Source organism: Amblyomma mixtum, chromosome 6 (genome assembly GCF_055824585.1).
Source record: "Amblyomma mixtum isolate Tamu chromosome 6, ASM5582458v1, whole genome shotgun sequence".
Lineage (NCBI taxonomy): Eukaryota > Metazoa > Arthropoda > Arachnida > Ixodida > Ixodidae > Amblyomma > Amblyomma mixtum.
Window position 1 is genome coordinate 18,991,766 of NC_143017.1, and position 22,564 is coordinate 19,014,329.

Consider the following 22,564-nt stretch of genomic DNA (forward strand, 5'->3'; position numbering starts at 1 on the left):
GACGTCATGTGTCACGTGGTATGTCACGTGGTGTGCACGGCGCGCAACCACGGCGAAGGGCTGTAGTGTACCTCTAGTAATATTCTTCGCATAAAAAAAAAGAATATGCAGCACAAAATAAAGCACTACAATAAAGGATAATGTGCTCACGGAACGTGGGAACAATGAGTAAAATAGCGCGATTAAGGCAAACACGGAAACATGACAGGCAAACATAAGTGAGAAAACATCCGAATGGCACGAGTGTAGCAGCAAAGCAAAGAACAAAAAAAATCAGAAAAAATAAAAGACTTGAACGTAGGCGTGCTAAGTGACGGTTTCAGTGAAATATGTGATGAGTTGAGAATGGAAAGATTCTAGATTAGACGCGGAAGCGATGTTGTCTGGCAGATCATTCCATAATCTGATGGCTCGTGGTAATGCAGATGAATTGAAAGCCAATGTGTCACCATATAATTCTTGCAAAACTAAACTGAGTATATAATCTTTTCGACGTGCGGGATGAGACATTGAGTTGAAATGAACTAGTTCTATTGAAGTGCGCATATTTGTGAAATAGTGTTAGGAGAGCGATGTCACGGCGCGTGCTTAATGATTGAAGAGAAAGATCTGTTTTAATCTGAGTGACGCTTGAACGGTAGTTATAGTTTCGTGAAATGAATCGTGCTGCCCTGTTTTGGATAGATTCTAACGCGATGATCATGTTCTTATGATAGGGAGACCAAATGGGAGAAGCAAATTCAAGTTGTGGACGAACAAAAGTGAGGTATGCTAGTTTTCGAATATTAGATGGTGAATTTCGGAGATTTGGTGAATTTCGGCGTAGGTATCCTAATGACTTTGAGGCGACGGCACATATGGATGAGATATGGTATGACCATGAAAGATCTGAAGAAAGGTTAACGCCAAGCTATTTGTAATGTGATACGTGAGAGAGTAGATCATTTTGAATGCGGTATGTATAGCTAGATTTGTTATTTTTACGGGTGAAAGAGATGACTTTGCACTTTGATACATTAAGAGTCATTAACCATGAGTTGCACCAGTCGTTAATATTAAGAAGGTCTGATTGGAGCGCCAGGTGGTCATTAGTAGATCTAATACGGCGGTATATAATGCAATCATCCACGAAAATGCGCATACTGGAAGTTATATTATTAGGTAAATCATTGATATAAATAAGAAATAATAAGGGACCAAGCACACTGCCCTGCAGTACACCAGAGTTAACCGGGGAAATGTTAGAGGACAGATTATTAACAAATACAAATTGTTGGCGATGCGAGAGGAAGTTACGAAGCCATTTTAAAGTTAGCGAGTCTAGACGGAGTGATGATAATTTCGAAATCATGCGGCAGTGAGCTACGCGGTCGAACGCTTTGGCAAAATCAAGAAATATACAATCAGTTTGAAGGTTATCGTTCATATTAAAATGCAAGTCAGTAGTTAGTTCGAACAACTGTGTTTCGCAGGAGTGACCCTTTCTAAACCCGTGTTGATTAGTGTAAAAAAAGTTATTCTGCTCAAGATGACTGAAAACATGCGATGAAATTATATGTTCCAGCATTTTGAACGCTTTCAGGGTAAAGGCCTTTAGGGTGAACGCCGTCATGGTAAATGCCTTCGGGTAAAGGCCTTTAAGTCAGATGTCTTTAGCATGTAAAAACCTTAAGCGGCCAGCATAGTTAGCGCTACTATACGATATTCCAGGTTTAGCCACACTTAACCATTCGCTAATTTTTTTTTTTAAGAGCGTTAGCTCTTACTACTTACGTTTGTCAAGGTCGCGTCTGTCTGCGATGAAGGTCGAATCGACCAAAAGAGTAACCATGTGACCGCACTATATCACATAGGAACAGTGGGTGCGTACCTCAACTGATACCTATATACTTTCGATCTGTTATATATAGGCCAGTATAGCGGCCATTGAAGCAGGACCCCCCCCTCCCGGGACCACCATTTGCATAAAATTTGGGAGTCACCTGTTTGACGTAGAATGTTCCAAGTGGTGCCAAATGACTTGGCACATTCCTGAGGATAAAATTACTAATTCAGATGAAGCCCAAAATATGCGTGGGATTCGCAACAACAATGTTTCCGCCCCCAAACTGTGCATTCCAAGGACCTTCAGACAGCCATTAACGGCCCAACCGTTTACTGCAGGGGGTTTCCGGATGGTGTCAAACAATTCGTTGTGTTGTGATGAATACGTTTATAAAATTTATTAACTCATATAATAAGGAAATATACTGAATATAGAGAAGGTGGCTGTGAATCGCAATAGTAGTGCAAAATCCATGAGGTAGATGGCGCTGATTGTGTCTTAGAAGGGATGCCACAAATGTTTGGGTTTGGTCTTCGCCGCGTTTGCTGAGCATACCGATGTAAACGCTTGAAACTCCCGCAGCAAACGCTCTTAAGCCCAACCCTGAGGCAGTGTTGGCAGGGAATTTTTTTTACACACCTGGTATGCCCTTATGCCCATTCTGAGGGACACTTTCAATAAAATAAACTTGTGAAAAGACAAAACAAATTTTATGGTCCAATCAAGTTCGTCTTAAAGGGAGTCCACTGTATTTGTACGCGATGCACAGCTTTGTTCAAGCACTGCGAGTGATGCCAACTTACAGTACAACCTCGATGATATGCGTCCAGTTTGTACAATTCCCCAGCATCTACGTCGACAATTGTGAGCAATAAAAATGCCGAACACAGTTACACTGTTTTTCTTCCACTTTAAGTGTTCACAGATGCTACGACTTCCCAGTAAGTATGTTCCCAATTTCGCCAATTCTCATCGTATGATACGTTTTGCCACCAATGGGAGGTGCGCTACGCAGCGCCTTGTCTGGGGCACGTAACATCAGCACAAGCCCAGCGGCAGTCAGTGGCTTCTTTGAAATGTATAAATAGAACACGGCAAAGCATTTCAAAACTATGACAGTCTGCTGGCATATCAACGGGCCGAGCCTGGGGGCAGGTGACACGAACAAAGGTGCAGAGGCAATCAACTAGTAGTGAGGCTTCTCCACAGTGCGCAAATGCGATGCAGCGAAACTCTCAACGACAATGGTGGCGACAAGCAGGGTTGTCGTTGGTGGCTAATTGGATACTTTACGACTCCATTTGGTGATGAAAATTTCAGGATGGCTCCCTGGCTACTTCCTGGCTACTTTGAACTCCTATTCTGACACATTTACAGCCCATCTTTTTTTTAACTGCACCATCCCCGATGGCAGGAATGGTTGCACATCGAGTTACCCCTACACACAGGTAGGGTAGGATAGGTAGCCCACATTTCACTAGACCGAAGAGCCACGAGAGAGTGCTGCTTCCAGTTCTCGAGACAAATGGCTTCCAAATGCCTCACCTGCACTTTGGAGGCTGCCTGCCATTAACCCTGATGACACAGAAAGCGCGAATAGCCGGGAAGGCATTACTGAAGTGCCGCTACACTTTTTTGCATTTTCCTCCAATGAGCTGGAGTCAGAAATAAGGCAAATGCAAGACATTAACATGGACTTGATCACATGCTTGAGTTTAATGCATGCAGCAGGATCGTACAAAGACACTTGTGGCAAATGCCCTTTTCCACACCAGACGGAAGGCACATTGAAAGTTTTGTGAGTTCCACTTTCTAAAGCTAATGCTAAGTGCGTGTTCTCCACTGACAAAAAACTGGTGTGCAACAAACTGAAGCTGTACTGCCTAATGAACCATGTTCAGTCTACTGCTTCAAGGCAAAACATCTTCAGTGTCCTACTGGGTTGTTGGCTAGAATGTGATTCTTGCAGGCCACTATCTAGGTGAACTGAGCATTTAAGAATTCATTTATTTGCAACGTGCCTGTGGCTTGAAGGGCCAAAAATTCTGCGCTCTTTATTCTGTTTCTCGCAATGATTAAAACTGCCATTATTTAGTGTTCCTTAATAATAATCGCATTCATAATATCGCTTCTCTTCTATCTGGCTACAAATTTGAGGCTAAGATTAAATGACACAGCTACTTTGGCTACCTTTAGCTCAAGTTCTGGCTCCTTTTAAAATGTGCCCAAAGGCAACCCTGGTGACAACAGAGAGATCCTGGCTTCTTTCACCCTAGACATCATTTGAGTAGACACGTGGTGAAGTTTTGCGCTCAGAACCATGCAAATGCAGAGAAAAAAGCCTACAAGCATCAGAAAATCTTTTCAGATCTTGAAGTGCGGATGGGCCTTTATCCGAAGTGAACGTGTCAAAGTGTGCTTTTGTACTTGTTGTTTACCATTTTCAAAGTGGTTTTGGACATTACATTTTCCAAGATAACTGCTTTTCCCCACTTTTTTTTACTTTTTTGCGATATTTGATGACACCCACAGAAGTGCGGGGAAGGCCAAAGAGGCACTTACGGGGCGGCCGCAGCTGAGGCCTCCGAGAGAGGTTGGTCCGGCTGATCACATCCTCCAGGGTCACTGACGAGGTGTCCAACTCCGCCGTGTTCTGCAATGCCACCACAAGCACCACCTCAGTGTGTACACCACTCTCTTCTGGATCCTCAACCACATCAATGAGGATGGGCATGGCTGTGAGCTCCAGTTCACAGTAACTCAGCCTCTGACGTGTACAGCTTCACTCTCATTCGGCCCCATTAGAGAATTGCAGAACATAGCACCCAAAGTTAGCCTCTCCCTATTCGAGTGGCATATGGCACTCTTTCGGTATGCGTTCGTGAATGCTTTAGAATAGGGGGCTGGCTGCATATTGTCATGTTGTAGTGACGGCAGTCCAGCGGTCAACAGGACACCAACAAGACTTGGAAACGAAGCTCTTTATTTGGGCTAACTTGCGCCCGCAAAAGAACTGAATCACTCGGCGGCATCGTAAGCAACAAGAGTGCTTGTCAGCCATCGAACTACGAATGTCCGCTGCTCGCGGCATCGCTCAATTTAAAGCCGGCAAGGAAACTTCCAGATAGCAGGACAAGGTCATCTACAGTAATCTGGAAAAACCTAGATGCAGCCGGTCATGGCTGCGATCAATCGAGATTAGACTGGTCGCTTCTCGCGTCACGAACAAAAATGATAACAGCCCTTTCCTGCAGCCTTGGGCGTGAACGAACAAACACTACAATGATACGTGGCAATATGAACTGCGTTAGCTGCTTGTAGCACTGAAAAGAGAAAAGCTCGATTGCAAATCTTGCACATATGGCTTCATTTACACTTGCCTAAAGAAACTGAAGTTATAAATAACGTGACACGAAATTTAGAGTTCGCAACCTCTTTTAATAAGTTCACACCATCAACTTGTTTGAATATCTCGTGCTTTCTGACAAGTATTCGCAAGGCAACCAAATGATACCTTCTCGCCAGGCCTAGCAGCTGTCCGAATCCAGAAGCAATCTTCAAATTTGAGGTGTTCTATTGCTGAAATTTTGTGGCGTGGACATCCTCAAACCAATTAAAACATTCGTGCATCTTGCAAACGCAAGACAGAGTGAAGTGGCAGCAATGAATTGGTGGCAAGGCAGGTGGCCTCCACTTTGAAGGATGCCGCTGTCGCCTGACCCTACCCGACCTCAGGGAGCCATGCTGGGTTTTGGGTTATTCTCGCCTGCTAACCCAAGGAGCACTTACATTGTACACATGCACTCATCATCATCATCAGCCTGACGACGTTCAGTGCTGAACAAAGGCCCCTCCCATATCTCTCCAAATAACCCTGTCCTGTGGCATATGCGGCCTCATTACACACTCAAACTTCTTAATCTAATCCGCTCACCTAACTTTCTGCCACCCCCTGCTACGCTTCCTTTCCCTTGGAATCCAGTCTGCTACCCTTAAAAGGACCATTGGTTATTTTGCCTCCACAATACATACTCTGCTCAAGGTGATTTCTTCCTCTTGATTTCGACGAAGATGTCAGTAACCCGTGTTTGTTCCCTCACCCACTCTGCCCGCTTCCGATCCCTTAACGTCCATAGCTCCATAGCTCGCTGCGTTGTCCTTAAGTTGAACCCTTTTCGTTTGCCTCCACGTTTCTGCTTCATAGGTGAGTACCAGTAAGATACAGCTGTTGTATACTTTTCTCTTGAAGGATATTGGTAAACTGCCTTTCATGATCTGAGAGAACCTGCCATCTACCTCATTAGTAGCACTGCATAGTGGTGCTACTGCTCCTGATTAGAAGCGCCATCTCTGGCGTGGTTTCGAATTCGTACTGTTCTTGAACGTCGTCCGCCGCACAAACTTTGACAATAGTCAGAGTTCGCGGAATTCATCTGTGCCGCGTAGTCCGTCCCGAATACGGGAAAGGTAGCAGCGAAGTGCGTGGGAGGTGTACGGCTCCACGGTGACAGTGGACAGCATCGTATCGCAGGATACAATGCTGGTTTCTGCCAACGTTACTAGAACAAACTCAGTTTCACAGCTCTGCCCGGAGAGCTGTCCCAAGTGGCGGTCGCGCGAACTAGTGGCGCTGCGATCGAGTCTTGCTCCCTCGTCGCTGCTCGGTGCGGCTCGCTGGCCCTGTTGCGCCCTTTTTAAAGAGAGCGCTCGCGACAGCCGTTTTGTACGTGTTGTCTGCTTCTCGGTTAATTTTAAGGCGAAAGCCTTTAATGCCTCATACTGTCGTTAGCAGCCGTGTCGGCAGATGTGTCCTCGTTTCGGCGTCACTACTTAAAAAAAACTGTTGAGGCTGAGAATCGAACCAGGGCCTTTGGCATTTGAAGTCACTTACTCATTTGGCATTTAAACTAGCCATTAACTCATGACTAGTTAGTCATGATTGGTTAATGACTAACTATCCTGTCTTGACTGGTCAGTCATTAATGACTCATGACCTGTTAGTCATGATTGACTAGTTATTCATTAACCAGTCATTACTAGTCATGACTGGTTAGTCATTAGTCATGACTGGTTAGCCATGACTAACCATGACTAATGACGCATTGGTCATGACTGGTTAGTCATTAAGCAGTTGACTAGTTATGACTGGTTATAACTAGTCATGATTGATTAATTACGAACTAGTCATGTCCAGTTAATGACTGGCTAGTCATGACAAACCAGTCAACTACTAATGGCTGGTTAATGACTAACTTGTCATGGCTGCTTAATAACTAACCAGTCATGACAATTAGTAATTGGTCATGGTTAGTCATGATTAATCTGTCATGACTAACCTGACTAATGGCTAACTAGTCATGACTAGCCATGACTGGTTAATTACTAACTAGTCATGACTAACTATTAATGACTATTTGGGTCATCACTTGACCCATGACTTGCTAGTCATGATTGGTTATTGACTAACTAGTCATGATTGCTTATTGACTAACTAGTCATGTCTGGTTAATGACTAGCTAGTCATGACTAACCAGCGATGACAAACCAGTCATGACTGGTTAATGACTGGTTAGTCATGACTGTTTTGTCATGACCAACGTTACTAGAACCAAGTTCTAGTAATGTTGGTCATGACTAGCTAGTCATTAGCCAGACATGACTAGTTAGTCAATAAGCAATCATGACTAGTTAGTGAATAACCAATCATGACTAGTAAGTCATGGGTCAAGTCATGACCCAATTAGTCATTAATGGTTAGTCATGACTAGTTGGTAATTAATCAGTCATGGCTAGTCATGACTGGTTAGTCATGACGGATTAATCATGACTAACCATGACCAATTACTAATTGTCATGATTGGTTAGTTATTAAGCAGTCATGGCAAGTTAGTCATTAACCAGCCATTAGTAGTTGACTGGTTAGTCATGACTGGTTTGTCATGACTAGCCAGTCATTAACCGGGCATAACTGGTTCATAATTAATCAATCATGACTAGTTATTCATGGGTCATGACTAATTAGTCTCGACCCAATTTGTCATGGCTAGCCAAACCAAGTCGCCCCATAGCCACCTTGTGTGTGCCAACGGCCGTGCGGCCAAAGTTGCGTGGAAAGGCTTTCGCCTCGCGCACTTTAGATCGTCAAAGTGGCCCCTGAATTTTGTTTTAGTATTTTGTGACATCGGGCCTCTTCATGCTGACCTGCTTTGCACCGGGATGCAATAGCGGGTATCCCAACGATGACTCCGCGGACAGTCATTTCAGCGTTTTTGCAATTTTTTCACAATATTAACAGCCTAATTTCGCATCACACAAACGTTTTCTCCAAGATAACACGCAGCTTTGAAGCAAAAGCTGCCGTAATGGAAGTATTATTTTACTGCAGCCATGTAGAGCGCGAATACAGCTCGCCAAAACCTCATATGTGCCGGCCACTCCACGCGTCCGCGCTGCGTGTAGCAGACGACGCGCCCGGCAGGGAGCAAGACTCGACTGCAGCGCCGTTAGTTCTCGTGACCGCCGCTTGGGATGCTCTCCTCCGCTGGGCGGTATGGGGAGCTGCGAAACTGAGTAGGTTCTAGTAACGTTGGTTTCTGCTCTAGTCGCTAGGCCTAGATTATGAAGATCAACGAAGAAGGAGCGCTTGCTTCGGCCGTTTATCAGTTCTTATTGTTTCGCCATCTTCGCGTTCTCTTTCCGGGCCCTTAGTACTGCGGATGCAGTGCAGTTCCCAAAGTGCCGTTTTCGCTTTTGCGTCTAGACTTTGTTCCAACCCGTGCGTTCATCAGTGATATGCCATCATCATCGTCTGTGCACACAACATGCAGTAAAATTTAGTCATGAGGAGATTCAGAATGCGCACAAAACTATTTCCTCCCTTTCCTCCGCCATATTGGCACTAAGTTCGCGATTTTTTTTCGCTGAAATTTGATTTCTGGACTGCCCAATTTTGTCGTTTTCGCGGTCCCTAGAGGATCCGATTTGTATTTCGAAGTTCGATGATTCATGAAAATAAGTGGTTGGAAGAAGCATTCGATGATATTACGTATGCTCTGACACTTATTTCCGCACACTCGTGCATACGGCGTGGTGACCACATCCACAAACTCCGCCTTTGACAGCAGCACAGTTCGGCATGTCGTTGACAAGTGCACATGACTGGACAAAGTTCAGACAGCCCAAAAGCGAAAGTGAACTCACCGTATAAAAGGCCCAGAAGGCAGAGATGACGAAAAAGATAGTAATGCAAAGCTACCAACATAATTAAGGCAAGCCTTCTGTCAGCGTTGGATTCCGCAACTGCAGTGTCGCTGAAAACCAACTTCATTATCAACATGATGAGTTCGTAGTGTCTTTTGGTCGGGGTGGGGACGGGGCTGGGGAGAACAGTGAGGTCGGTTCTGGTCAGGCATGCTGGGGTGAGGCCGGGCAGTGCAAACCAGGAACACACGGCCATTGACCACAGCAGACACAGGACGCCAAAGCGCCAGGACTAGGATGGCAGTGATCACCCCGCACCTCCACCAAATGTTACGTGATGGCAAGCCGATGAATACAGTATGACATGGCAGATGGCTGTGGCATGACTTAATGGCGGATGGCCTGGCATGAGCCCTCCCGCCTCCGCCACTGCCCACTTCGGCGTCTTCTAGTCCGTGACAATACTACCACCTATTTCAAATACCTACCAGACAGAACCTCCTGAAGAAACCCACATTACCCTCGACAACCAAATTTCGGATCAGCACAACATTTCTCTAGACCTTGCAAAAAAATTCTTATATTCCACCTCTTCCCAAAAACATCCACCCCGAGCGTGACAAAGATCGTCAAACAGCTCGAGCAGCAGCCCTCCATAAAATAAGCGCCATGCTAGTCATCAGCCATTCAAAATTTTTTAAAACAATGGGTTCATACACCAGCACATCGTGTCATGAACAGTGCTGTACCATGAAACTGGCTCATTACACTCACCTGGGTTCCTGCGCACTGCAGGGAATATGGCTGCGCACAGTCACTTTCAAGAACTCATCGACCGAGGGGTGGCCAGCCTCCCCTTGTTCCGCAGCGCCAGGGAACACAGTATGACAAACGGCGAAATTGCGCTCCACTACCGGGGTTCCTGACTAATTTACTCCCCTCCCCATAAGTCACTCCACAAGGCTGATCAAGTCACTTGGCGACAAATTCAAACAGGCACTTTTCCAAACCCCATCCTGTGTTCACTCATGCACCTGGAGATCCGGCCTGCAAATTATGCCGACACCCTTAGTTGGTAATGGTTTGGTAATGTTGAACATTACCAAAGTAATGTTCAACAGCCTAGCGAGGGAACAGCAGTTCGCAATTGGTAGCGAGGTGCTGGAAGTAGTAAGAGAATATGTCTAACTTAGGGCAGGTAGTGACCGCAGATCCGGATCATGAGAGGGAAATAACTAAAAGAATAAGAATGGGGTGGAGCGCATATGGCAGGTTCTCTCAGATCATGAATGGTAGCTTACCAATATCCCTGAAGAGAAAAGTATACAACAGCTGTATCCTACCGGTACTCACCTATGGGGCAGAAACGTGGAGGCTAACAAAGAGGGTTCAGCTTAAATTTAAGAACAACGCAGCGAGCTATGGAAAGGAAAATGATAGGTTTAACGTTAAGAGATCGAAAGCGGGCGGAGTGGGTGAGGGAACAAACGCGGGTTAAAGACGTAGTTGAAATCAAGAGGAAGAAGTGGGCTTGGGGAGGGCATGTAATGCGAAGGCAAGATAGCCGCTGGTCCTTAAGGGTAACGGAGTGGATTCCAAGAGAAAGCAAACGTAGCAGGGGGCGGCAGAAAGTTAGGTGGGCGGATGAGATTAAGAAGTTTGCGGGGATACAGTGGCGGCAACTGACAAAGGACAGGGTTAATTGGAGAGACATGGGATAGGCCTTTGCCCTGCAGTGGGTGTAGTCAGGCTGATGATGATGATGATGATGATGACCCTTAGTTGGGGCTTGCCCCAATAGTCGAATCTCCCCCTTATCTGAGACTTGACGACCCGACCATGCTGCACAGCTGGGTTGCTCACAGTTAAGGGTTGCTCAATAAAAGTTCTTCCACCCCCACCACCATGAACCGTGTCCAAATTTCAGCGCTTGAAACATGTGTCTGAAAGTTTTGTATTTAATGCATGTAAAGAGACTTGATGCTATGCTTAGCGCACTTTGACTTGCTGCTGATTGAACACTGTGTGATGCATTTTTGAAAGCATTTTTATATTTTGGTTCACTTTTATTTCAGTTTCATTAGCGAATCGTGGAAACCCCGTCTTCCGGCATAGGCTACTGAGCTCTGATGGATTGTTTTTTTTTGTTTTTTTATATACCCCATTTCCCATTGCAAACTAATCACTTCCATTAGATAATATTCGCTTTGCTTTAAAACTGTTAGAACAATATTACTATTTGCTTCGAACAAAAATTGACTATTAGCACATGCCTAGTGTTGGAAAAAACAAAAAAAAACAAAATGGCATGTTCATGAAATCCCCGGAATAAAAAAATATTCGCTGGACATTTACTGAATGCGAGTTCCAGCCACAGCAGGTGTGGTGCCAGAGCATTGGCAACACTGGGTACAGGTGTACGGTAAGCATGCGGCCTGCATGTGACCGGGTGCCACAAATGCATGGTCGCTCACGTGATGCCGGTATCCAGTGTGTCATGAAGCGAGGGAAACGGATGAGAGGAAAAGCATGAGGAAAAGCGCTGATTGTGCTGCAAACAGCTATCAACCAAATGTGTTGAACACAAGCGAAACTTGCATAGCATGCAAAAGAAGAATGTTGCTCGTTACCAAAAACTCGGGAGTGCACGGCAAAGAATAGCTTGCTGTTGGCTGATCTGGGACTTGCTGAAAAACGCAAAACGAGCCACAGGAGATCCAGCAGAGGGCAGCACTGCAGTGCTTCCGTATCTCTCAGCTGCAAGCCTGCTCAAGACAAGGGCGTCCCTCGGGATGTGGCTTGCCACTGAAACTGCACTCCCTGCTTTCATCGCAGGCAAAAACTGACAACGCTGTACTGCCATCTTCCCAACACTGACCTAAGGGGGCTGAAAAGTGGAGGCCTATGAAAAATGCTCAGCATAATTTGAGGACACTGCAGCTAGCTAGAGAAAAGAAAACAATAGGTGTAACGTTAGGAGATGGGAGGAGGGCGGAGTGGGTTAAGGAACAAACACAGGTCTATGACATCCTAGTCGAAATCAAGAGGAAGAAATGGGCTTGGGAAGGGCATGTAATGCGAAGGCAAACAACCCGTGGTCCTTAAAGGTAACAGAGTGGACTCCAAGAAGTTTTTGGGGATACGGTGGCCGCAACTGGCGAAGGTCAGGGTTAATTGGAGAGATCATGGGAGAGGCATTTGCCCTGCAGTGGGCGCAGTCAGGCTGCTGCTGGTGACGATGCCACGCTGCATAGCACGGAAAACTCAGTGCTGGCGATGCTTCAAATTCTCATTTACAGCCTAGATTGAGGCCACAAGTGTCTTTCCACGGGCAAGGCATACTGCCACTCGGACAGTTTTCTCCCGCACACTTAATCAGCGCAACAAGGGAAAGCACTCACCAAGCCAGCCAGTCGCTTGTGTCGGTGAGAAAGCAGCATGTCCCGAAACCGCTCCTCGGTGATCTCAGACAGGGTCAGGCACTTGCTCAGGAAGTGGCCGGAACCTGCGCAACAACAGCCAGCCCATGGGGGGAAACCGGGGAGCACGGGTACAAACACAGAAAACCTCGCACAGAGTCACTGCTAACAAAAACTACACATTACGAACCCATTTCTAAACAAACTGCACTCAGTATCCCAAGGCTCGACAATGTGCGCCATCGCATGAAGTCAGACCAATCACTTATCAAACTTGCATACGCCCAAAACTCGAATGTGCTTCATCATTCTGGCACCCTTTACAAAGACATCTTGCCATTCAATCAACTAGAAACCATCCAAAACCAATCCGCAGGACTTACAATGTCACACCTGAGACTAGCGTCACAGCACTTAAAACAAACCCTTTACCTCCCAAGTCTTCAAACACATCGCACCGCACCCCATCTCTGATTCCTAATTTTCTTTCTCTACCATCCTCAGCTCAGGCACCCTCTACTAAAATCCCCATCTAGAATACCCACTCGCCTACACCGCAGTCACCCAATAGCTCTCATGCATGGGACGCGAAGTACTACATCCCAATGGAATACGCTGCCGGACAACACTGCTTTGTGCACAAATCAAGCAATTTCTTTTCCATAAACTAACGAGTTATCTTCCATGTTTCACATAATGTTTCTCGATCTACCAAATGAACTGTTACCCTCCTACTGCCCCCTTCCCTTTGTATGATTTAGTTTTGCTTTGTTTCATTCCTTCATTATTACTAAACGTAGAATCGTCAATGGAAAAAAACTGACAGAGTAACTGTAGAAAAGGAAAAATACGCACCTTTATCTGCAACAGAAAAAGGTTAGAGCAAACTTCGTTATGCAAGGCAGGCAGGCGTATGCAGTAACAAATAAAATGAGCCCTGCGCAGTGGCGCACACGAAACAGCCAAGAAGAGACAGCAGGCGCTGCTACCAGTGCAGGGGAAAGAGAGGATACAGAGTGGGCGTAGAGAAGAGCACCAGCTTAAGAACAAGATCAAGATGACGGTTATCAAGGGCACAGTTGCAATTAGTGATGGGGGCAAGAAATTCTGGCACATTTTGCTCCGAAATCACCCTGGTAAAGCTTCGGAGTTGCCTGAAAAATCGATTTTTCAGTAGCTGGAGGTCGACTTAGACATCGAAACTCTGCAGGCAGGTGCTTTAGAGTATACTGAACCTGAATATGCAATTTTTTTTTAAATCTAAACATTCGCATTTTTTTTACCATTTCAAGACTCGAACCTCCCCTTAAGGCTGCTGTATGTAACGTACAGCCTCTGTCAAAAGTTTGGAGCCCAGGAGGTTTTCTTTTGAGCCACACTGTGTCATTCTTAATGGATCTGTAGCGCTCCAAATTTCCTGGACATGAGAAGATTTTTGGTACTGGCTCCTGCATTAGGTAGGACTTCCATCAATGCTCCTGGAGTCCCAATATAAAGCTCGGAAGTGAACCCCCTGGGCTCTAAAATTTTGACAAAGACTGCACATGAGCACTAAATAAACAAGATAAGCAAGTTTTGCCAGCCCACTCACCCGTGTCACACCGATGGGGTCCCTGGGGCCCAGCAGCCAGTGTGGATGGAACCCGGCTCAGATCGGGGCTCAGGGCGCTCTCAAAGTGGTGCACCTGTCGCCGGTATTTGCGCAGAAGCTTCGGAGGCCCCCCACCCTCTGCACACAACAGCCACAAAGCAAACAAATAAACAGCCTTAGGCAACTCCCCTAGTGAACACCACTTGGCTTAGCGAAATCCACCAGAAAGGCTTAGCAGAATCGATGTAATCAAGCCATTGCATTCTACAACTGTTCGTTTCAGTCCAAAGGAAGGACACAAAGATAAAGGCCATTCGTTTCACATTTACCAGTGCACATTGTCAACTTGCAGAGGATCACTGGGTGGCGGCTCCAGATAGTGCCACATTCCCGTCAACAGCGCGTAGTGGCAAGACATGTTACGTGGTAAGCAGTAGCAGTAGCGGTGCATGCTGTGCTAAAGAGTATCTTGCGCAGGTGGTCACTCCGTCGCAGTATCTCGAGCTCGACTTCTGGGCCAGGCGGGCGTTCACAAGGTTATTGTAACCGTGCCAGCCTTGGCAAGAACGAGTTAGAACAGGCAACCGTGGTGTGCAAACTTCCGCAACGTGCTCAGATAGGCTGCTTTGTATTGGTCCCACCAAATGTCGTCATTGGGAAAGTGAAATGGCAATGGGAAGCACCGTGAAAATCGAGTTGAGGGCAGCATTTTGTTTCCCTGTACATTGCAATAGGTGAGGTGCGTTTCCGCCGTCAACGCAAAGAGTCATGGGAAAATCGTCTGCTAGCTACTTCCGGTTCCAAATTGCTCAACTGATTGCATGGTTCGCCCTATTCACCGCGTAAGTTGACATCGTTTATGCGATAAATAACTCGTGGTACTAGTCACTGATTGCACTGAAGCATCGAAAGAGAAGCCCGTACTACGTATCTGCATGACCTGAGCGCAGAAATGGACAATCTAGAGAGGTAAGCGTATTTTTTCATGGTTGATATATGCCGGCCGCCGTAGTCCACGTCTGTTGTGCATATGCGCTGAGGGTGATTTCGTGTTGCGTGTCGACATGTTTAGCGCATAAGTCATTATTAGGGCCCGGAAATTTAGGCACTAAAGAACCTCGAAATAGGCAGGCATCTAGGCTCTAAAAAATATTGAAATAGGCTCTATAAAGCAAAAATGGGCGCTTTGAATAATACTCTTTATTCATAAGTACAAGACTTGTAAGTCAAGCATGGAGCGTACGCAGTCCTCAACTGAAGCATTAAAGCGCATTCTCAGGTTTTCGAACTTGAAGCGCCTTCGGTTTTCGCTAAGCATAGCTTTGTACTTTAGAAGGCTTCTTTGACATCACATTAACTTAGTGGCGCGAACCTAAAACATGAGAGTTGATAAAGGCTTAGGCCTTCAGGTGATGTGGCCGTATCGTCTCCGCGTAGAAAGTCTCTGATTTGGGAAATTGTTTCTAGGCATCTATTTTTTTCTACCAATTGTTGCATCTTCGTAGAAGCAATAGCGCCCTTTCCTTCCAGTCACCGAAGTGCTGCTGGTACTTCTGTCACTACTTTCAACGATTCATCTATTGAGAGTCCAGCCTTTTCCAACTTTGTCATCCTTTCCGTCAATGTTGAGAAGTTTGCACTAATGTATGTCAGGTCTCTTTCTAAACTCGCCTCTTGCTACACTTCGAGATAAACACTTCAATACACTACGTTCAAGTTACAATTCGAGAAAAACGTTCGGCGAGACCCGCGCCTTTTGTGCGTGCATTGGCGCGTGCCTTTCACCATACATAGACAGATGTCTGAAAATTGTAAAACGGCACCGAGGACCGAATTAAGTGCCGGATTTAGGCATTTATAGGCAAAAAGTGCGGTTAAATAGGTAGTATTTCCTAACAAATGACAAAAAGGCAGGCAAGTGCAAAAATCCCCCGTTTAGGCATTTATAGGCATGTTTAGGCAAATGCCTAAATTTCCGGGCCCTAGTCATTATACAGCCGTTTTTTGCCGCTCTTTGGTAAACTGCAATCTGTGCAGCTGATTAGATGATGCTCGTATTTTCCTGACAGCGTGTAGAGCCGCCAGTGTGCTAGCAGACGACCCGTATATGCCACTGTGTGCGGCGCGCGTCTCAGCACATCGCATGGTGCAGCAATAAATCGCCTTGTCGCCTTTTTGTTATTCCAGATGCAGCACAGGTGGCATTTCATGTGAGAACAAGCAGGAGCACGCCGCAAAGGAGAGTAGAGGCGTTAGATTATATATGCCACGCTGTGTTGCACGGAGCTGCGTGAATAAAATGAAATGGCTTGCCGGCGTGTTCTGGAGCAGAAATATTTTATCGAGTACTTACTGCTTTCAGTGATCCGTTGGAAATACGTTGCATGAAGTCAAGGTCACCATGTTACTTACTCCAATCGCATGTGTGATTAGCCTTGTGCTGCGCAACGTACCATATTAGAGCGAAAAGTGCGTTAGTTACCAGGCTCCTTTCGTTACCCTAAAATCACAACTGCGGCAGGCTACAAGGCGAATCAACTTGCAGACTGCTCATGAAGCGAAGTTGAATTTCTCTTTCGATGCTTCAGTGTAATCAGTGACTAGTACCAAGAGTTATTTATCGCATAAACGATGTCAACTTACGCGGTGAATAGGGCGAAACATGCAATCAGTTGAGCAATTTGGAACCGGAAGTAGCTAGCAGACGATTTTCCCATGACTCTTTGCGTTGACGGCGGAAACGCACCTCACCTATTTGTTCACTGAATAACTGCCGTCCCTATACACCGATTCCTCTAATTCTTTTTGAGCCAGCATCTATGAGACATAAAGAATCACCTGAAGTATAGGCGGCATCCCTTCAAGCAGTGTTTCGCAGGCACCCCTTAACTGCAGCTGAGGTTGAGGGTGATGCAACTGTTTGCTACAGGCAGGACTAGTTAGCTCCCGTCTCTGAATGCAGGCATGTCCTAGCAATAAAATGAACGACACCGACAGACAGAAATAGATGAAAGAAATGCTGGACTCGTACTGAAAGTTTAACGGAAGCACGGTAAAGACTGGAATGACCTGCCACACGACACTGCTACAACCACCTATCAACCACTGTTTTGAATTGTATAGCATCCATATTTAGCTGTTAACACACTTGCGCAAAGATTTGATTTGGTTTGGTTTATGGGGTTTAACGTCCCCTCAGGCTATGAGAGATGCCGTAGTGAAGGGCTCTAGAAATTTCGACCAACTGGGGTTCTTTAACACGCACTGACATCGCACAGTACACGGGCCTCTAGAATTTCTCCTCCAAAGAAATTCCACCGCCGTGGCCGGGATCGAACCCGCATCTTTTGGGTCAGCAGCCGAGTGCGCAAAGATTTGCATTTATTCCCGTACCCACTCCTTATGCAATACCTCCCAAAACTTCGGGGTGCTTAAGGCAATAAAGCGAAATGAAGTGAAATGCGGCGGGCACTGTCAGCACGTCCTTTGCAATGTGCCCACCTGAGCAGAGGTCGTCCTCGTCCGACGTGCGTGGCTCCCCGAGGCGGTCACGCAGCTCCTGCAGCTCGGTGCAGTAGCGCCACCGGGTGCGCTGTGCGAGGGGCACCTGGCGGGGCCCACCGGTAGCCCCGCCCCCTCCTCCACTGCCGGCCCCGCCCCCCGGCCGTGGGGCCACGCCCCCCCAGGGACCCCACTCAAGGCAGGCATCCAGCAGGCGCTGCACAACACACCCCGAACAGTGAGCGCAGATGGGAGGAGCTCAAACAATGCAGTCAGGTACAACTCAAAGGGAATATGCAATAAATTAACTGAGATCACGTAACGCAGGCCGCAGATAGGCCTTCCATCATTCACCCCAGCACAAGAATTTTTGAGCTAGCATCAATAACAACGAAGATACAGAAGATTAAAAATTACGCTCCTTCCCTCCCGATCGCCAGTAATGCCGATGTACTTTGACATGCCTGTGGCATACACAGTAATGAGAAGGGCGCAAAGCAGGTGAAAGTAAGAACTGCTGGGTACAAGAAGCAACATCTTACCGTTATGTTGCATGGCCGATGGGCAAAAACTGCTGCCCTAAATCATTTTTAAGCGGAACACTGTCTCAGTACTGACCAGTAGTGCGCATTGTGTCAATTGACTCCCGCATCTCTATTGAACTGCGCCTCGTCGGTCAAAAGCACATTTAGAAAATTTTCATCTTGATCACACTGGATAAGGCACCTGTTGCAGAAGTCCAGCCTCCACTGGAAGTAGCTGTCTGCGAGTCCCTGATGTAGAGATAAGTGATACGGGTATAACTGATGCTTAGACAACACTCTCCAAACTGAAGCGACATTGCTCTGACATTCATCAGCGACTTCTCTCACGCTCGCCTATGGTGTCCAGTTAAGGTAGGCCCCGATGCCGGTCTCAAAACCTTCACTTGGGACGTGGTGCTGTCTATTTCTTTGAGGAAGTACCACTCCGGTGGTGCGAAAACGACTGAACACCATTTTGAACGAAGGAAATGATGGCGTGTGACGATCAGGGTGTCGTGCAGTATATACAGATGTACGACTAAAGTGAGGTTTCCATATGCGCTCACGTACGGAGTAAGCGTGTCGACTCTCTCAGTCATCGAAAAATGGCCATATGCAGCTGCAGTCATGTTGATTGGCAGAAAGGGTAAAACAGGCGATGCTAATGTGCTCCAAAAAAATTTGATGCTGCAGGTTTCTAGACTAAACATTTCTCACTTTTATTTTTTCGGAAGTCACGGCCATGCGCGCTAGGCTCGAGTAATGACAAGTCACACATGGCGTGCATGTGACAAGTCCGGCTTTGAGTGACATCAAGACGGGGGCGCGACTTTGCGGTGCTCAGCTGCCACACAGAGCTCGTTGTACGCGTCTGGAGATTCTGAGTGCTGTAGTTCTGCGCACAATTACATTTTCGCAAATCTAACGATGGATACCAGGTTGACTGATGATCATCTACAATTTCCTAATTACAGACACCTAACTGCAGTAACTGAAAAGTTAATTAACAAATTTTAGCTAATTATTTCCCTAAATAGCACTTGAAACCAGTTTTATAGCACCTGCTATGGCCCCAGATCCCTTCACACAAGAAAAACAATTTTACCTCCGAAAGCCCATTTTTTAAAATTACTTAAAGTCTTCCCTGTATCACTCTGTATATACATATATACACCTAGCAACTTCCCCACCGTGTCAGGCAGCAGCTCATTTAATAATCGTAAGTGGCTGATCGGGAAGAGCAATCTGGGTTGCACCCTAACCCAAGCAACCCAAGTCCCACTGATGGCGGCACCTGCCATAGAAGAGCAGTCACACATCTTAATTTGACCCCTGAACCACAGCGCCAGGAATGGTGGGAAGAATCCCAGGGATCTATAAATGGAGAAAATGACCAATTCTGCATATACGGACATTAATGTGTAACACATTATTGGTATCTGAACTGCCATCCGAGAACACTGGATCTGAACACCAGAACTGAAGGGAAAACCGAACTGCTAGTGCACCTAATTCTCATTTGGCTTAACTAGTTATACCGACGATATTTTTTGTTTATTTTAAGCACTCACAATAAGTCAACTTTTTCGCGGTAGAGAAAGAGTTAAAAACCAATAAAGTTTCCTCTCCCTTCCCTAAACCCCCCGCTGCTCTCCCCCTGTCTCTGTGCGCATCACGCCTGTCGTCAGGAGGAGGAGTTCAATGATGAGAGGAGTTAAAAACCTTCACCTTGCGGGACACCAGGATTTCCTGGAGCAGGCAGCAGTGGTATCGTCGCTGGTGCAGCCGGTAGTCCCGGTAGCTGGCCTTTCGCACCAGTGATGCAGTCCGTGCAATATCAGGCACAAGCAGTCCATCTGCACCATGGGGAGGAGAAGGGACAACGTACTGCAGCTCAGCGGCACAACATGCAACAAACGCATGGCACGGTCACGAAAAGAAGTCTGACTGCACCGACTGCCTCCGGCTGCTGTCCGTCTATGGTACCGAAAGAAACAGTGGAGAGAGGAAGCACACAAGCCACCACTAGACTTAAGTTCATGTACTTTCAGTGCACTTAAAAAGCTTTCTTGCAGACATGCTATGTGTGTGCATGTGAGTGTGCAGATGCTACTACCGTATAATTGCATGCAAGGGACGCACTTTTATTTTCCAGATTCGAGGGCCAATTTTCGAGGCATGGCCCATACACACAATGTGCGGAAAAAAAAATTTAAAGTAAAAACAAACCAATCAGGAAATGAGTGGCATTTATTCTACGTTCAATCGTCACCCGCAGAGTATTTTGGCTCTGAGCTGGTGCTGTGCTCTGGTGCACGCTCATCCCATAAGAAGTAGCGCAGCATGTCCACTGTCAATGCGTAGCCGTTGTTCCGCACTTCCATCACAAAGCAGAGCAGCTCTTCTTCCAGTTTGGGAAACTTGCACGGCTTGCCTCAGAAAGCGCGCCTTTTGCAGCTTATGTTTCTCAATGCATCCTTTTGGTTGCACTATCGTCGGACGCACTTCTCGGCCACGTCGAATTTCCTGCCCGCCGCGCGCTTACCATGTTTGAGAGCTAACTCCCAGCCGTGTAGCTATCAAGCTGCTTGCCCATTGTGCTAAAATAGCAACGCTCGGCGGCAGCACATAAAAGTCAGAACTACGGTGAACTAACATGCTACCACAATTCCTGTGTCTTTGGCAGCTGGCGCTGGTGATACTGATGCCGATATAGATAGTGGCAGCTCGCGGCGGAGGAAAAAGTTGACGATAATGATGATGAGCTGCGGCCTCAGATGTCATCCATTGGCGGCACCTGGTAGCTCCTGAGCACGTACGTAGCCTCCGCGATCAAGCGCACCACTGCTCGCAGCCAGACCTGATCGCAAAGGCCGCAGCACATGCATTTCAAAAGATATTTTCGCGTGGGTCATGGAAAATTTGGGTGTGGCCCTTACATGCATTTTTTTTACATATTTCCTTCTGGAAAACAGGGTGTAGCCCGCACATGGGTGCGGCCCTTACACGCATTTATACAGCAGTTATAAAAGCACGGAAAAGCTTTGTGCATGATCTTTCCACACATGGCAATAAACAAAGCCCGTCTTTCTCAATATTAAGTCGACAGTTCGCTTTTGCCCATCTGCTTCTTCTACGTGATCAGAAACGCCTCGAGCAAGATGCGCTCATTCCTTCTGCTGCCAACAATACCAGTTTGATAAAACCAGGGTGTGCAACGGTAACTTTGTGTGCGTGAAGTCAAATCGGAGTCTCTGTACCCAATTTTCTTGGGACACCTTTACGTTTGCTTTACATGTTCGAAGATGTCGCGACAAATGAAATGCTTGAGGCTGATTTGTCGTTAAGTGACTTAATTCACGAGGCTGAACTGCAATTAATTTTTTCCCAAAAACACGGATCCTGTAAACTTTTGCTGACACATTCTGTGTATTGTGTGTGTTTGTATGGCATGGATGAACCACAGCAGACACATGAAACAATGCTGATTACAGTCATTCTATTCATACATATCAGTCACGGTTGCACTTAAAGGTTACAAAGACTGCCTCCTGATGTCTCTTGATGTGTAAGGGGCACACATTTTTTTTTGCGGTCATTCGCACAGGGCTGGAATTTTTTTCATAAAACTTTCCCATCTGCTGTAGAGCCTTGATTACACAACCCCCTTTCATGCCACAACTCACATTTTTATTACAGATGAGCGAGCCCTGGCAAATCCTTCAAAACCCCCGACGACCAGCACAAATTAACCGTTCATCGCCAGGCTTTCCTAGCCCCATTCGCTGTACGATCGCAGTTACCGTGTTTACCGTACGACAATGCTAAAATTCTACAATGATGCCTTAGTCGATGCTTCGGATTGGCGCAAATTAATTTTTTCCTGACGCCATCCGAGAATGGAACAAACTGGATGTCTCGATTACCCATGCGCCAAGCTTAACAACATTTGCTACAAGGCTTGAGGCCAGTATAGCCGCAGAGTAACGCTCTCAGTGATACGCATCGGGCTCTGAGTATTCACAATCCATTTCACTTCTCTCCCTTCTTGTCGTGTTAATCAGTGCATCACCCCTTGCGTAGTCATAGTTTATCTTCCTGGGTTCGACTGTCTGCAATCCTTCAGTATTGATACTGTTTTCATCATATGCGCACCTTCTCTAGAGCGCCAAAATTTTTTCTCTCATTTTTTATTTTCTTTTCTACATGCATGTCGTTCACTGCTAACCGTGTTTGATTACTTCTTATGCTAACCTCGTCAAGAGCCGACTGTACATTGTTTGTCCTCAGTTAGGCAAATGAACCACTGTTCTACCGGATTTATCTTGGCATGTGCTCTTGCCCCATTGTGAAATTTTCTTGTGTTGTGCGATGTAGCTCTTATCTCAGTGTAAATGCTGTGTATGCCCACCTGCTAGGGCCCCGTAAAGGGGCCTGCAGTATTGAAAATAAATAAATAAATGTGTGCGACCCGCGACTGTCAGTGTGAGGTGGCCTTCGCCTG

The 22,564-nt window shown here is 46.3% G+C and overlaps 1 protein-coding gene across 7 annotated transcripts in view; it reads right to left on the minus strand.

Moving 5' to 3' along the window:
- Window positions 1-22,564, minus strand: part of LOC149338341 (nuclear factor related to kappa-B-binding protein) — an 83,359-nt gene that overhangs the window by 42,186 nt on the left and 18,609 nt on the right. For all 7 annotated transcript variants that reach the window (XM_089547610.1, XM_089547611.1, XM_089547612.1 and 4 more), the window contains 5 exons: window positions 19,789-19,916; window positions 17,537-17,753; window positions 14,036-14,173; window positions 12,427-12,530; window positions 4,388-4,478 (listed from right to left, as the gene is read on the minus strand). In XM_089547610.1, coding sequence (XP_089403736.1) covers window positions 4,388-4,478; window positions 12,427-12,530; window positions 14,036-14,173; window positions 17,537-17,753; window positions 19,789-19,916 — 678 coding nt within the window. The remainder of the gene's footprint in view (window positions 1-4,387; window positions 4,479-12,426; window positions 12,531-14,035; window positions 14,174-17,536; window positions 17,754-19,788; window positions 19,917-22,564) is intronic.